This window comes from Manis javanica, chromosome 1, assembly GCF_040802235.1.
Source record: "Manis javanica isolate MJ-LG chromosome 1, MJ_LKY, whole genome shotgun sequence".
NCBI classification, from domain to species: Eukaryota; Metazoa; Chordata; class Mammalia; order Pholidota; family Manidae; genus Manis; species Manis javanica.
The window spans coordinates 165,949,343-165,964,958 of NC_133156.1; the positions used below are offsets into that span (position 1 = coordinate 165,949,343).

A 15,616-nucleotide genomic window follows, 5' to 3' on the forward strand; every position below is an offset into this window, starting at 1 on the left:
ATTTCTGTGGAATTGGACTGTAAGGTGGGACAAGAGAGGCTAATCATCTGCTGATTTGTCTTATATTTTAGGGCGTTTGTGATACTAGGTTTGAAGACACACATATACTTATAACTACCAGTTGAATGCTAGTTAGGTGCCCTAGTTCCCAACCTGCTCTGAACCACTGGGTTGGAGCCCATGTCCAGACCCGTCGCCTCATGCCCCTGGTGTGTGGTTGTCCTGCCTCTGCGGCACTGGGACTCCCCACGGACCACCACCCCTCCTGCCCTGCTTCCCACACCAGAATCCAGTTGTCTTCATTCCTTTGTTGGGTCAGCCTCAGTCTCCACATATTCCTCACAGGATAAAATTCGCAGCTTCTCTCATCTTCTGTTCATTGTCCTTTGCTATTTGCATCGTCAGTGGCCAAGACCTGTGCTGGAGCATATGACCTAAGGCTGCTTCCTTCTCTGTGGAGGTCCTGTTGATACCAAACATCTGTCCTTTAAGACCTCATGGACTTGGTGTTGTCTGGGTGCCAGGCTGTAAGCACATGCCACCCGCCCACCCTCAGACTGTGTTCTATGGGCACAGAGCAGAAGGTCTGAAACACTGTTTTCTTTTGTAGGAAATGCTAGCGGAAATGGGTGCATGAGGGGGTACATCACAGCATTATTATGTATTCTAGCCAAAAAACTACTGACTGTCCTAATGATATGGAAAAATCTCTAAATTATGATGCATCCTTTTGACAGATTAGTGCTATCTTGTTAATGGTGTGAAAAAGGATAATGACATGGAAAATGCTCCTGGCATAATGCTAGATTAAAAAGGTTACAAGATTGTTGGTGATACTCTACTGTCTTAGTCTGTGCTGGTACAACAAAACTGTCACAGGCCAGGTGGCTCTCAGTTCTGGAAGCTGGAAGGCAGACCAGGGTGCTACCACAGTTGAGTTTTGGTGAGGGCCCTCTTCCCCACTTCTCACTGTTTCCTCACAGCATGGTAAGAGTGAGTAGTAGCTCTCTGACTTGTTCTTGCAGGGCACTAATCCTACTCAATGGAGGCACCACCCTCACGGCCTTATCACCTCCAATACTATCTCACTGGGATTAGAATTCAACCTAGGGATTTTATGGGAGATGCAAACATTTAGTCCATAACTCATAATTGGGTATTCAAGAAATGTAATTTATATTTTAAGTTTTCTCCTAATTTTAATCTCTTTAGCGGCATGCCCAGCACTGAGGCAAGTTGTCTTAACTGTGTGATTAGCATAAACTGGCACGTGCCCCTTGTGATGATGCTTCCTTCTGGTGATAGCAAGCTTTTAGCCGATCACCAGAAGTATTCCAGGGGAATGTCAGCCCCCTAATTTACTCTGTTGGGGTCTGCTTTTTATTTTAGCAAAGCAAGTATTTTGTTGAAACATCTCCCTCCAGTGGGTTACATGGTGATGCAGCGCCACATTCCCTGCAGGGCTGTGCCTGGGTCTGGATGGGATCCCGGCTATTACTCAGCGTCATCAAGTGGCCTGGGTGGCTCTAGTCACAGGTGAGGCAGATTAGCCTCTCTGAGCTTTGTTTTCCTCATCCATCAACTGAGGACAAAAGTAGTCACCACAGAGGGTTGTCGGAGCTTTTACAAGAGCTAATAGATGGATAGTGTCTGGTAGAAACTTGGTCACTCATTTCTCCTTGCTCCTCAGTGACCTGTCCTAGCTACGGCAGGTCAGGATGCATGACAGTAGCGAAATGCTCTACTTTCCATCGAAAGCTGCTGTCGTTTCGGGAGTACAGAAAACACGGGGAAGTGCATTCATCTGGAAATGCTGTTAATATCCTAAGCCCCCAGGTCCCAGTACAAACAAACATGCAAAAAAGAAAATCTTTTCTAGAAACTGGCCTGGGAGGGGAGGTCTAAATCACCCTTAACCTGCCAGTGAACCCACACATCACCCTGAGGACCTCAGCTTCATTGGCAAACCCTTGGACCATGGAGAGACATCTGGAAACCCACACTCCACCCCAACTCTCTGAATGGGGCCTGCGGCAGGGACACCTGTGGGAGACGGCTGATTGGATTTGGCAGAAACTTGGCTACAGTTCAAGATGTGTATTTGAAGAAAGAATGGTCTTGAGACGGAAGGCATGGCCTGAACTATTTTTTTCCTGCAACTGAAAGTTACGCAGCTTTTTTCAAAATAGGACATATTGTGCTTATCCATTTAACATTAGAAATACTCATTGAAAAGAATCAAGAATTTTAAAATAGCTTCTCTTTTTTCCTTTTCTCTAAGAGCATTACCCTCCTTGGGCACTCGTTAAATTTTGTTTTTTTACCTTCTGAGTGATGCTCTTGGGAACATTTTCCTCGCATTCTGTGAGGTGACAGATGCCAGTGGTCAGCACAGACATTGGCTCGGTGGACAAGTCTAAGCCCAGTTTGTAAGTGGGTGGGCCTTTGTGGTTTTAAGTTTTTGCCTAGAATGGGGTGGTATCCCCAGTGGCCTGTGGGAAGCCCAAATCCCCTTTGTGTTTCCTCTGTTGTCCACCCTGGACCAGATTGCTATGGTTCATGAGTAGCACGGTTCACCCAGTGATCCCTCCCCTGAGAGGGGGGCTGCTGGCAGGCCGTCCTCGCCTCCTGTTCCCTGGTCCGCTGGTGCTTTCGGCTGGATGAGGGCCAAGGGCTGTGCTTGGGTCACTGCCTGAGCTCTTCTCTCCAACATCTGTGCTCCCAGAAGACGCAGGCCAGGAGATGGCATGGGTGTGTCAAACTTGAGAGAGATTGTAAGTCATTTTCAGGGAGAGGAAACAGTCCCAGGGGTTCAGAAGCAGGGCAGGGCCACATCTGGTGCCGTGCGGCACATGGTGCTTGCTTTGGTTTGGACCCGGCTGCCTTTCCTTAGGAGTGAAAGTGTTTTTTAGGATAATTTTTTTTTTAAAGATCTTAATCAGTCATTTCAATCTGAGAGGATGTATAAGTTAAAATTGAAACAGGTTTGACATGATGATTCTCAATGCCCTGAGTTGCTCTGGTAACCATTTTTTCCCCCAACATATGTCACATTCCTGGCCCAGAACATGCTTCCCACTCCAATTCCTAAAACGTTTAAATATAATCAGCTTGTAGATTTAATAAGTAATTTGAGACTTTTAATAGAAGCTTGCTCAAGCAGAAGGGACATATTTTTCTCTAATAAATGTGTGTGTCTGTGAAAGTATATAAGGTGAACCAGCCCTGACAGACAGTCTTGTTGAGAGAGTTGCTTTCTACAGAGTAAGTGTGCTGGAGAGGAGACGAGAAGATTTCTTGACTGTCTGTTTTTCAGTCCCTTGAGGAATTTCTTAATGCAGAGTAGTCTAGAACTGCATTCTGGATAAAGTGCTTTGTTACTTTATATTTGAATCCAGACTCAGTTTTACTTGTACCTGAATAAAAAAATACAACTTATAAAAACAACTCACCAACTTAAGCAACTGGGTACATAATGTCAGGGGCACAAATATGAGTAGACTCAGTGAGAATTCAGGTAATACTTAATGCGGTGTCTGAGTGCCCAGGTTCCCTCTCCATCACGTGGATTTTACCGGTGTGCCCATTTGAAGCTTAGAACGTTCCCTCTGTAAGGAAAGCCCAGCACATACAATCCGTGTTTTCTCTGCAGGTGTTTTTTTTGGTTTTCTCTCCAGTCCTTTCTGCTGATGGCGTGAAGTTGAGAGTGGAAAGTTCCAGCAGGTGATTCAGGCCAGTGTTGGTCCTTTTACTGACCCGTTTCAGCCCCTGAGGCAAGTCCTTCATCCTGGCTGGGGGCCAATGTCCTCCTGATACAGGGGGGCACTGCTGCCGTTCAGGAGAGGTCAGAGGCAGAGGGTGGGGGAAGGGGAGGTCGCACAGAAGTAGCCAACAGCCCAGTTGAATCTGTTGCACAATGACTTTCTGTGTACAGGGGCAGCCACACCAGTTCACTCCGTTTTGAGTCCATTAGGCATCAGAACTGCTGTAGCAGCCATGTCTGCCCTGGAGTCTGGAGGGATAAAAAGGGCACAAGGAGGAGGAAGAATGTGTGGATCTGAGCAGATCAAAGACCAGACAGTCTTTGAGCACAGAATTCTGCACACCTTACACTGGGACTTGTGCTTAGGGTGACTCCAGGCTCCATGCTTTTCCTATGGAGGACATGGCATAGTTATTTACATAACATTTTTATGGTTTGCAGGCTAGCCTAGGACCCTCTCCCAGAATTGCCAAGTTGTATGAAGGTTAGGTGACTTCAACGGTTAGTACAGGCTGGTCAGTGGATGAAGGAACTTGGGCTCGAGCCATCTTTCCGAATGACCATTCACTGTACCTTGCAGATGCTGTGTGAGCTTCATCCATCCACATCTCTTATTTTTTACACAGCGTGTAATTCTCATAGTATTTCTTCTTATTTTTGTGTATATTACAGAAGGTTGTAGGGCCTCTCTCTGTTCACCTTTGTCCCTTAGAGGTGGGATACTGGAGTTGGACATAAATGTGCTCAATCAACACACACTAAGCTTTGTGAGTCTTTTTTTTAGTTTTATAAGTCTTTAGGGAGGAGTCGAAGAGCCCAGCTGTGACAGACATGTGTTTGGAGGACAAATATTTAAACCGTTCAGTGTTCAAACACAACAGTTATAATTTTATGGTTATGCAGAATAGTGTCTGAAATTGAGGTATAAAGATTTTTCTCTTTTTATGTTATATTGAGAAAAAAGAGGCAGCTGCCTTTGATGAATTTGTGTTCAGTAAGAAGCTGCCATTATGTTTCACCCTTCTGGTGTGTTACTGTTAATCGTGTATCTGTAGGTTAGACTAGTGCTTCACCTCATAGATGACAATTCTAATTTTAACTGGCCTGAATAAAATTGACAGACTTTTACATGTTGGAGTTTAAAAACTGTTGAAGATATAGTGGCTTTTTAGCCTTATGCCCTGATCTTCATTGTCACTGAGGTGAAATACAGTAATGTTTAAGACCTTAATGTGCGTTTAGAAAGATTTTTGTTACCTTTTTCCTTCTGCAAGTGTTAAATTTCTTAGAGGAAGCCACACTTACTCTGTAGTTAGAATTTTTATATTTGTGGTTTGAATTCTCATTTCCTTCCCCCAATCTGATTTTTTGACTAGGAACAACGTATCATTACCAAAAGCCAGTACTTTACAATTTTTTAATGCTGTATTTCTAAGGAGACGTCTTAAGTGAATTTATCTACGGAGTTGTATGTTTACTTTAAAAGATCTCTAGAAAGCATTTCTTTTTGTAGTTATGATGGAGTAAATGGTGAAATAATTTGGGTGAGAAATGGGCCACACTGTCAGTAGAGAAGTAGGGGGTTTATGTCTCTGTCTTAAAGCAAGCTCAGGATTGGTCTTTGGCTGTACTTAGTTGGAGGGTTGTTTTTTTATCTGTCTTTCAAAATAAGACGGCAGCCAAATAAATCCTCTGTAATCCCCTGAAAGGAGCCTGAGACTACAGTAGTAGAGATGCAGCTGCCCCAGACACTTAGCGTGGGGCAGTAGTAGTGTCCTGCGTCCTGTCCCTGGCCAGACCCAGTGCAGACCGGCTCCACGTGTTCTTCAGGACAGTGCGTTTCTGGAGCATGTAGAGCAGGAGGGCCAGGGTGGTGGTGAAGGTCTTCCTACAGCTCGTCAGTAAAGGCACATGGAAGGAACTGGCCCAAGACCAGATTTGGGGCATGTGATGGCAGCTTCGTTAATTAAAAAGAGGAGTAATGGCTGAGAGGGATTACAGAGTATCTTTTTAGGCCCAGGGGACAGAATTGAAATGGGCGTGAGAGTTGGAAGGGGAAACATTTCAGTTGCCTATAAGGAAGAACTTTTTAGCACCAGTTCCCTTCAGCAAGGACTGTAGTGCCTTAGGGAGGAGTGTGTGTGTGTATGTGTGTATCCATGTGTCCCAGGAAGTGAACACCCAGGCCGGGCAGCTGGGCCCCATGTTGGAAAGGCGCCTGTACAGGGCTTCCAGCTCCCCTAAGATGTTGGGCCCCTGCGGTGAGTGAGGTTAGCCAGGGTGGTCTTGGACATGGACAGAAAAACCCGGGGTCTGGTGACCGGGGGAGTGACAGTTCAGGTGACGGGATAACTAGGTCTTCTGATGTTGAATAGTTACGAGTAAAAATGCATAACACATTGATCTAATGCCTTTGGTTTCTAACTGTATTTTAAGAAACAGATTTTGGGGAAAGATAGGGAGGATGCTATGAATGCTACTTTGCAGACTTCTGTCCAACTTTAGAGCATTGGTTTGCTGGCAGTTTCCCAATGGTCAGGTTGGAAATTGATCAGAGCAGTTTATTTTGACTTGCTTCCTCACAGCCACATGAAAGCACTGGGCAGTCCACATCAAAAAGTATAAAAACACTGGCTTCATCTCAGCAACTTCATTATTTATGGTATTTTATCCGAGCTGCTGTTTGTAAAGTGCTTGAATTGTATATTCATGCAGCTGCCCAGGCTTGACACAAAGGTATACCATAGAAAAAGATACACAGGCACTTGAGTAGTAATGCTAACTACCATCTCTTTATTTCATCTGTACTCGCTTTCATGTCTGTGTGAGTGTCCTTCGGTCTGTGTGAAACTGGGTTCTGGCTCACGTTAGAAGAACCATTGGTCGCTGAAGATGATTCCGATAGCACTTACTGCAGTAAACAGACAGCTCTAGGCTTTCCCTTATGGCTAACGGGGAGTTCCGGAGCAGGTGGCTTCCTAAGGACCCTTAGCAGAGTGGCTGCTGCCGCCTTCCTCGTGGAAGCTCTGGGTAATTCCACATTGATAAGGATATTTCTGAAGATAGCCACTTAAGCAAGGAGATGACTGAGTTGAATAAACGTCCCAGAGTTTTAATTTCCCCCAAATGAATGTTGAACTTCAGTGTGGCCACTTGCACAGGCAGTGCCTTCTCTGAATGGTTTTGGAATTGGTGCAGTACTTGTTTCAGAGCTTACAAAGAGTGAGTGGTCCTTTATGGCTACTGATTAAATTAGGCTCTCAGGTAGTGAGGATGGACAACCTCGAGATGTCAGGAGGAGGTTGCGGGGGAGCCCCACAGTCCTTCGTAAGTGCTGGGCAACATATACACTTGCCTAAATAAGTATGAACCAATGCGTTTTGAATAAAAACAATCATTTCTTCAAAGTCATATGTTCCATGTCTTTTCAGTGACCAAGAAATCTTCTCTCAGGCTCTAAGTTGAATACTGATCCAGGGCTTAAGGCATATCAGTTACTTTAAAATTGAATCTTGATTCTTTCCAAGTATTTGTAGATTACTGAACATCTGAGAAGAGTACAGAGTGTGAAGTGTTTCATGAATCTTAATTTGGTTTTCGCTTCCACCCTTAACTCCAGTCATGATGGGAACTAACTCTGTAGCTGCCCCAGGAGGTGAGAGCGGCCCCGGTCCTTCCCCCAGAAAGAGACTGTGGTTGTGTGGTGTGTGTGTCTGGTACAGTATACCCCCCTGCTAGGTGGGATTTCACACGCCCTCTGAGAGCAGGATGGCTGGGTGTTGGAAGAGTAGCTGTGAATGTCAAGATGTGACCTCAGTTCCTTTGAACACCTGCCATTTGTGATGGTGGAAAATAGTAGCAAGTTGTGTTCACGAAAAATAAGGTTTGACTTGACTAATGTTGCTCATTATGAATGGACCTTCTCATTTTTTTATTTTCCCACCCTGGCTGGTGATGCTGCAGAAGCCTTTTCTGAAAGCCCCAGCCTGATTTCACTATTAGCCACAACCGCTGAATTAATTTTTTCGATTGTTGAACTTTCAAGATTTGAAATTACCATGTGGGCTGGAAAATACTCTGTATCTGAACCACAGCAGCCTGTTAATTAAATGATACACATCTTTTAGAAACTCAGAGATCTTTAGCATTAAAGAAATCCTTTCTACACACCCCACCCCCCCATTAAAAAATGGATTAATTATGCCTTATGTTACTTTTTCTATAGGCAGTAATGTTACCAGTGAATTCAGGATTTCAAAAAATTGCTTCCAGGAGTTTTTATGAAAATTCAACTAACATACCATCCTTTTGATGAAATTGCCCATCGGACATAGTTGCATTGTAAGTTTGGATTCATGGCTTTGGTTAGAAAACGTGAACTTAGTCCCTCCGGCTCCATCTGGGGCTTACAGGATGGGAGCTGGCCTTGGGTGGACTTGAAGTTATAGCTTTAGAGTGACTTCACATTAAGAGCAGTTTATATTTCATTGTACTTTAAGCTTTAGAGCCAGATTTCAGGAGTGAAATACTTTCTTAAATGCCAAAACTACATTTTCTGTGGCAAAAACACACCTCACCAGAATTTCCCCTACGAAGAATTGTCTTTTGTTCATGTCAAGTTACCTCATAAGTTACAAATTTGATCTTAATTAGTAATAAGAGCTTTTGTTTCAAATAGAGACCCATTTTATCAATCAGGTATCAGCCTATGCAGTTATGCATATTGCCTGTAGCACAGCAACATTTATACTTGATAAACTTTTCTATAGAATACAAATGAAAATGTACATTATCTTTTTGATAGGTGGACTGTATATAATACTAGAATGATAGTCGGTTGCGTAACTAGATAGGATTACAGAAGCAGGGGTGGAGCACTGTGTTCTGTGTTCTGAGTACTGGTCCCTGAACCCCACTGGCTCGGGCTGCACCATCCGGAGACCGTGCCAAGGATCCCTTCACCACTGGTGGCCTCTGCTCTGGGGGACGGTGGGACCGAATTCAGCAAACTTAGTTTGGACTCTAACCGGCACCACCATGGGGCGAACAGGCGAATTCTGTAGGGTCAGCCAGATCCCATTCTTTTGTTCTGGTTGGTTCTCATGTGACAGAAGACCAAATCTGACAGTCCCTAAGGTTAAACTAGTGATAAAGGTAAGAAACAGCACCCCCTCCACACTCCCCAAAAGGGAAGCTATTTTGTCTCCGCAGAAATGGTCTTTGAGATTTATGTTGAAAAACGCACTGCATCAGCTGAGACTAAGACAACCCTTTTAAAACACAGGGCTAGGATGTCTTCTAAAATACTCTAAATAGATATGTCATCTTATAATCTTACTGTGTAACCATAGTAGTTTGTGTATATATGGCATTCAGTTGTATTGCGGGATGAATGTTGGCCATTCATTTTAAGTTTTTATAGACTCAAGGAACAAGAACACGATTTGCCTTTCAAGAAGAAAACAGAAAAACTTCCAGTTTTTAAAAAAGGCAAATGGTGATCGATGCTGTGTTAGAGTAGCCCAGACAGATCAGTCTCTTTTACAAAAGTTAGTTTATACTGTAGGTTAGTATTCCATATCAGCTTAAAAAAATACACTTAAGTACAGTTGATAGCTCTCTTACTAACCTGTTGTTATTGCCTGTTGTTAGCAGGCACTACACACATGCTTGCGCACACACATCCACATGGTGCCATGGACACTCAGCGCTTGTCAGATTATAGTTGAACTCATTTGAGAGGAGGCCAGGATACAGAAAAGATGAGGCACAGGAGTTTGGAGAAGACTTGGTAAAAATTCTTCAGAGAGCTGTCTTCTGAGTGCTTTTGATAAACTATGATCAACATCAGTTTTATTTCTAATAACAAAATTCAAGGTACAAGATTTGTTTACGGAAACACAAAACAGGAAGTTACATCCAGGTTATTGAGAAATCTGATTATCATAGGTCTTAAATATTTTACTGTGGTTCAAACGTAATGTGTGTGCTTAATTGTGAGTACAGTGTGCCCATTTGTAACAGTAGGTTTTGACATAAGTCACATGTGGATAGCAATTGCAATCCAAGAATCTCGTCTCCCCCGTGCTGGTGCTGCTGAACCATTCTCTGAGTGGCATGTGGGAAATCATCCACTTGATGCATGGTGGGGTGTTTTGACTACTCACATTTTTGTTCCCCTCCATTTTTGGTTGTCACGTGGCTTTTCAGTGGTTTCATTAACAAACAGCTGAATGTACTGGGTGTGAATGTTAGTGACAGCTTAATGAAAGGGCCAGCCTTCCCTTCTTTTCTCCTTTCAAAAATGCCTTTGCTCTTATACCCAAAACATTCCCTTCTCCCCATGTGATGTTTGCAGACTTGAATCCATCTTTATTGGCTACATTAATGTTCAGACAAAACATGCAATTATGCCTTAGTTTGGCCCTGAGGTAGCACTTGTGAAACTGGCTATTTATACCACTGCACCTCCTTCCATAGAAATGAACACATAGGCAGCCTATTGGCCACATATTGGGCACAGTTTTGTAGGTTTTCACTTACTTGGCTTTGAATAGGACAGCCTTTCGTCTCATATTCCTGTGTGATATTTGGCATTTTCCTAGAAATTTTACCTTGAATTAAGATCAAAATATTTTACTGACAACTGAAGCTTTGTATATTCTCATATGTTTCAGGTGTATTTCTTTGGTGATGTTTATTGTACCATTTTTGTATTAGTTTGTCTTCCTTAAATGGAAGTGCATAATTAATTGGCCAGGCTTATTTAAATTTTGCAATTCTGAATCTCCAGTTTTGAAAGGGAAATTATTCTATATCCCTTATCCTTTTAAAGTTAGGTTAGCAGACTCTGCCAGCATCATCTTTAGTGCATAGTTGCTAAAGCTAGGGAAAGTCCAAAAACATGAGAGTGTGTGAGATGGGCCTCATTCTAGAAAAGTACCTTAGGAACTTTCTAAATGATCTATGGAAAACAATGATTTTTGTTTTGTTTGTTCTGATGCAGCTTCCATGAGGCAGTCTCAGGCTGTACCAGCAGATATGCGCCCGGAGATATGGATTGCACAAGAGTTACGGCGTATTGGAGACGAATTTAATGCATATTACCCAAGGAGGGTAATGATGTTTTCTTTACCCCCTTTTCTCCTCACACCCTCCCCCTCCCCACATATATATATATATGTATGTATTTGTAAAGGTGATCCGTAATAATTCTATGCCAATTCTGGAAATGAGAGGTATTACCTGTACGTGACCTTCAATTGTCTCTCCTTTCCCATTTTCCATTTATTTTACAGGTGAATTTAAGTGATGGTAATTAAATAGAGTACAGTACAAGGTGGTGTAGGGATTCTATGAGCACAAACCTTAAAACGTCCATGCTAAGAGAGAGATTATTTATATGCTTTGAACTATTCCCACATAAATATTAACAGTTTTCAGTCTGTCTTGGGTGTTTCTGTACTCCCTTTGGGTAGTTTGGGTCAAAGTTAGAGACATTTTTAAATCTCCTTCAGCTGAAGGGAAGGACCCCACAGAATGCCAGAAGGAAGGTCATGTCTCACAGTTTCCCAGGCAGCAGGCGTCAGAGCAGGAGAGCCTTTGCCTTTCCATCCCCATTGCTGTCCTTGGACTTTTCATGTACCGAAAATGCATTGGGAGGCCATTAATAGCTTATAATTTGGGGCATAAAAATTTTACACCTCACATTGACTGCCACTTAAATTCTGAGGTGTGCAATTGACATAAAAAAAAAACTCAGCCCTGTACCTTTTTCTGTAGATGCAGTGAATTTTTGGTGTGTTTTGCTGGGTGGCTGTATGTGTTAACCATTTAAAGACATTCTGGAGGCTGTGACTCCGGGAGTTAGGGCTGTTAAGGGGCATGTGTGAGTCAGTCTGGGAAGGAGCTCCCTAGCAAAGGCATGATATAATTTTTGGCTTGTTCACATTTTTTTTACCCAGCCATGTGTGAAATCATCTCTGTTAATTTATCCAGAAAGAAGACTTACTTTATTTTGTAGAAGGTGTTATAACAACTAATACTCTTTCTTATTGTGTCACTTCTCTTTTGACTCTTTGGAACATTGTTGCTTCCTGTCTTAAAGGTTTTTTATTCTCTATTTTCTTCTGGAACAAGCTCATGCTGAAGACACTTAAGAATTTCTGTCCTGCTTTAAACCTTAGCGTCTTTCTTAGCCAGCTGTTGCTGAGTAAATAGATGTTACCTGCTGCTCACTTTTGGTCATTCTTGTTTTCCTGTCCATACAGTGCCTTTCAAGTTTTTTTTTTTTTAACTTGCATGGAGACCTTTTCCCATTACAAGAGGATCTTTTCATTTCTTGAGTAGACAATCTTCATAAGGGAGTCAGGGGTGTTATGAAAACTCACACTATACCCTCTTCATACCTTCTTATGGGGTTGGTGTGTGTTTGATGGGAAATGTATTATAGTATGATTCTGTCATTAAATGGGAGATGTCACATGGAAGAATGGGCTTAGGAATTTCTTAGGATACTTAAGACAGTATCGTAAAATGCCTGGCATTCTACACCTGCCATGGAGCAGTTCATAGAGCTGAATTCCTTCTTAGCCTACATCTGAAGTGATCATCATATTTGGCCAGGTTAATTGTTCTGTAATTTGCTACTAAAGTCACTGCTCTCCCTGCCAGTTCCTCTTCCTTGGTTTCTCTGATGGGATGTGGGTGTCACTGCATATACTGGACCTGACTCTCTCCTGCTGGGACTGAGCAGAAACAGGGCCCCAGTATATTCACAATGGGGACCTCAGGCTGAGGTGGAGAGAAAGAGGGTAGGCTGATAGGGGGTGGGGTATCCATAAATCAGGAAAAGGTGGCCTCTGGTGGCCACAGCAGCCTCTCGAGGTGAGCCCAACCAGCACGCGGGGCCTGCTTCTCCCCTATCCAGAGGGCTATGTCAGATCTGACCTGGGTGGGGCTGCCTGAGAGATGAAGTAGTCGGGCCCTGGTGTGTTCACAGCCTGGAAGCTCTGGATGCTGAGAAAAGCCAGTCGCATCAAGGTAGTTTGTAAAAGTTGCTGTTGAGACTTAGGAAGGTTCTGCAAGACTTTCCCCTGGGCCTGCCCAGATGGCCTGGTTTGATGCACCTGTGTGGTGGCCGTGTGTGGTCATTGATGAGACACTTGGCACATAGCCAAGCCCATGGCCAGCCCCTCTCGCAGGCTGCAGAGGGGTGAGCTGTACTCGTCAGGAGCACACGAGCTGCTGTTTCACTGCCTTGCCTCTACTGCGGTGACACGGCGTCTGACGAGCCTGTGGCCTTCCTCCCCTTCCCCCAGTGCCATTTCACAGTCAGTGTTTAGGAGTATGCTTAAGGGGGCTATAGCTGTTGTGTCAGATGAGATGTAACCCATTTGTTCTCAATGCTTTTGATAAAATGGGTGTAAATTAGTCTCTTGGCGGTATTTTGCAACATCTCCTAATTGTAAGTAAACCTTACTTGCTTCTCTTTAAAAACGAACCAACACAAAAACACAGTCACTAATCAAGCAAAGGACTCCACCTTCCCGAGTAGGGATCTTGCAGGGACGTAGGGGACAGACTCCAGATTATAAACCTGATTTTTCCAAAACAATGGCAAATACGTTCTCCAGGTCTCATAAACAGCCAGTTTGAAACGCCAGGCTCTGTGACTCTGTGTAATGACAGTATCCCCCAAAGCCACAGAATCCTGGGGTGATAGTTGTTAGGTTAAAAACAGTCCAGGGTCTGCACTTACCACTGATGATCCATTGTTGAACGTTGTGGTAGAAATCTGGGGAGGAAATGGGAGCCCTTTTGCCAAGGAACACATTATTCAAATTACCTGCTGTCTTCAAGGGGGGAAGAAGCTGTTACCTCTTGGCGAGTCGTGTATGTTGCCACACTGCTTTATATCAGATTTTAGCATTTTAAATGTTTTGTGTCTTTATTTGCTTAATACTATAATACAAGTGCCTTTTCTAAAGTGTTGGTCTTTTATTACCATGAGCCTTGTGAAGCCTGACAGGATATTTTCCCGTTTTTTCAGTTAGAGCAATAGAGGAAGTTGTCGTGTAGTTATCATGTGTTCAGTCCACTTAAGGGCGGTGGGGAAGCATATGAAACGGAGCGGTGGCGGCTGCATCCTCGAAGGAGGAGGTGAGAGAGGCACAGGTGAGCGCAAAGTCCCGGTGCGTGTTCCCTTTCTCCTGCCACTCAGTGTCATTGCCCCCAAACACTCCATCAGCGCAGGGTGACTGGCCCTACTGCCTCATGTGTTTTACTGCTACAGTCCAGATATGTTTCTGTAACTTTGTGTTTTGAAATAATTTCAGACCTACATGACAGTCGCGAGAATGGTACAGAGAACCCTCTTAGATCTACCTGCCACCTAAGTCCCCCCCATTAACATTTTGCCACATTTGCTTTAACAATCCCCCTCCTTGCACCAGTGTACGTATTTTCTGAGCTCTTTGAGAATAAATTGCAGCCCTTACTCCTAAATATGTCAGAGTGTACTTCCTAAGAATAAGAATATTCTCTTTAACATAACCAGTATAGTGCTCAAAATCAGGAAATTAGCAGTGGTACGGTGCTGTTCTGTAACCTGTGGGCTGTATTTCAAATGTTACCAGTTGTCCCAACAATGTCCTTTATAGCAGAAAAAAAGTTTACTCTGGCCCAAGATCCAATCTAGGATTAGGCATTACCTTTTAGTCATCTTACCTCTTTGTGTTAATTTGCAACCATTCCTCAGTAGTTCTGACACTGACATTTTTGAAGGGTCAGGACAGTTATTCTGTAAATTCTCCCTGAATTTGATCTGTCTGCTGTTGCCTTATGATGAGATTCAAGTTTTGCATTTTTGGCAGGAATACTACAGAGGTGACATCGTGTCCTCTTCTGTCCATTGTATCACGAGGCACAGAATGTCCATCTGTCTCATTACTAGCCATGCTAATTCTGGCCCAAAGTGGTGTCTTCCACTGTAAAGTCAGTACTTTTCCATTTATAGTGGAAGGAAAGCATGTGTGGAGGAGGAAGAGGTGTCCTTTCTTTCCTATATGTTTATTCATTTATCAACTTAAGTTCTCGGGCCCCCTGGTTAATTCAGTGGGTCACTTCTCTCCATACTTAACTTTGATGCTCAGATTACCATGGATTTGGCAGTTCACTGGTGCATTTTCACCACATCAGTGAGCTTTAAAGTGCCTCGGCAGTGCCGGCACATGTTAGAAAGTGTTGCAGGGCAAAACCCCAGGGAGCGTGGAGGTGTTGGAGCTGAATGACCCACGTGCAGGCGGGGCCCTCACCGTCCAGGCTGTTGGTGAATGCTAGGGAGCACGGGGATGTCACCAGGCCTACAGGAAAGAGGGCTTCTTGGACAAGTCAAGTCTCTCTTTGGACCTTATGAAGAAGCAAACAGCTTGTAAGTGAGCAAGCAAGCAGCCTTGTCCGTGTTCCACATCCTGCACCTTGAAGCCGCCTCTTCCTCATGAATGGTGTGTCCACACAGCCAGGTTTGTAATAGCTTCTGTTCATTTCTTTGACCTCAGAAACCGCATGAGTGCAAGTCCTAGTCCGAGGTTCATCTGCCAGAGGGAATGTCAGCAGGGCAGGCCACAGTCCACGGAGCGCTGGGTGCTTGGCGCTTCTCGGGATGGCATCCCCTTGGATGGGAATCTTGGCCGTGGGCCAAGGCTGCAGGCCAAGGCTGGAAGGGTGTGCTAGACCCTTCAGAAAGGACCCTACAGGCCGTTGGGGAGATGTGACCCAATGTTAACCAGTACCCCACCCCAGACACTGAGCCTGGGACCACTCACCCCCCGAGGCCTCCTCCATGCCTTGTAG

At 44.0% G+C, this 15,616-nt stretch overlaps 1 protein-coding gene across 15 annotated transcripts in view; it reads left to right on the top strand.

The window, feature by feature from the left end:
• BCL2L11 (BCL2 like 11) overlaps positions 1-15,616 on the top strand; it is a 75,694-nt gene that overhangs the window by 23,241 nt on the left and 36,837 nt on the right. For 9 of the 15 annotated variants that reach the window (XR_012133142.1, XM_073240738.1, XM_037002151.2 and 6 more), the window contains one exon: positions 10,770-10,879. The exons of 2 other annotated variants lie outside the window; for them this stretch is intronic. Coding sequence is in view for 8 of the 13 variants with exons in the window: in XM_073240738.1 (XP_073096839.1) it covers positions 10,770-10,879 (110 nt within the window). In the remaining 5 variants the exon portion in view is untranslated. Of the gene's footprint in view, positions 1-7,988; positions 8,105-10,769; positions 10,880-13,814; positions 13,940-15,616 lie in introns of all 15 variants that reach the window. 4 more of the 15 variants (XR_012133161.1, XR_012133154.1, XR_005056958.2 and 1 more) reach the window with 3 other exon arrangements.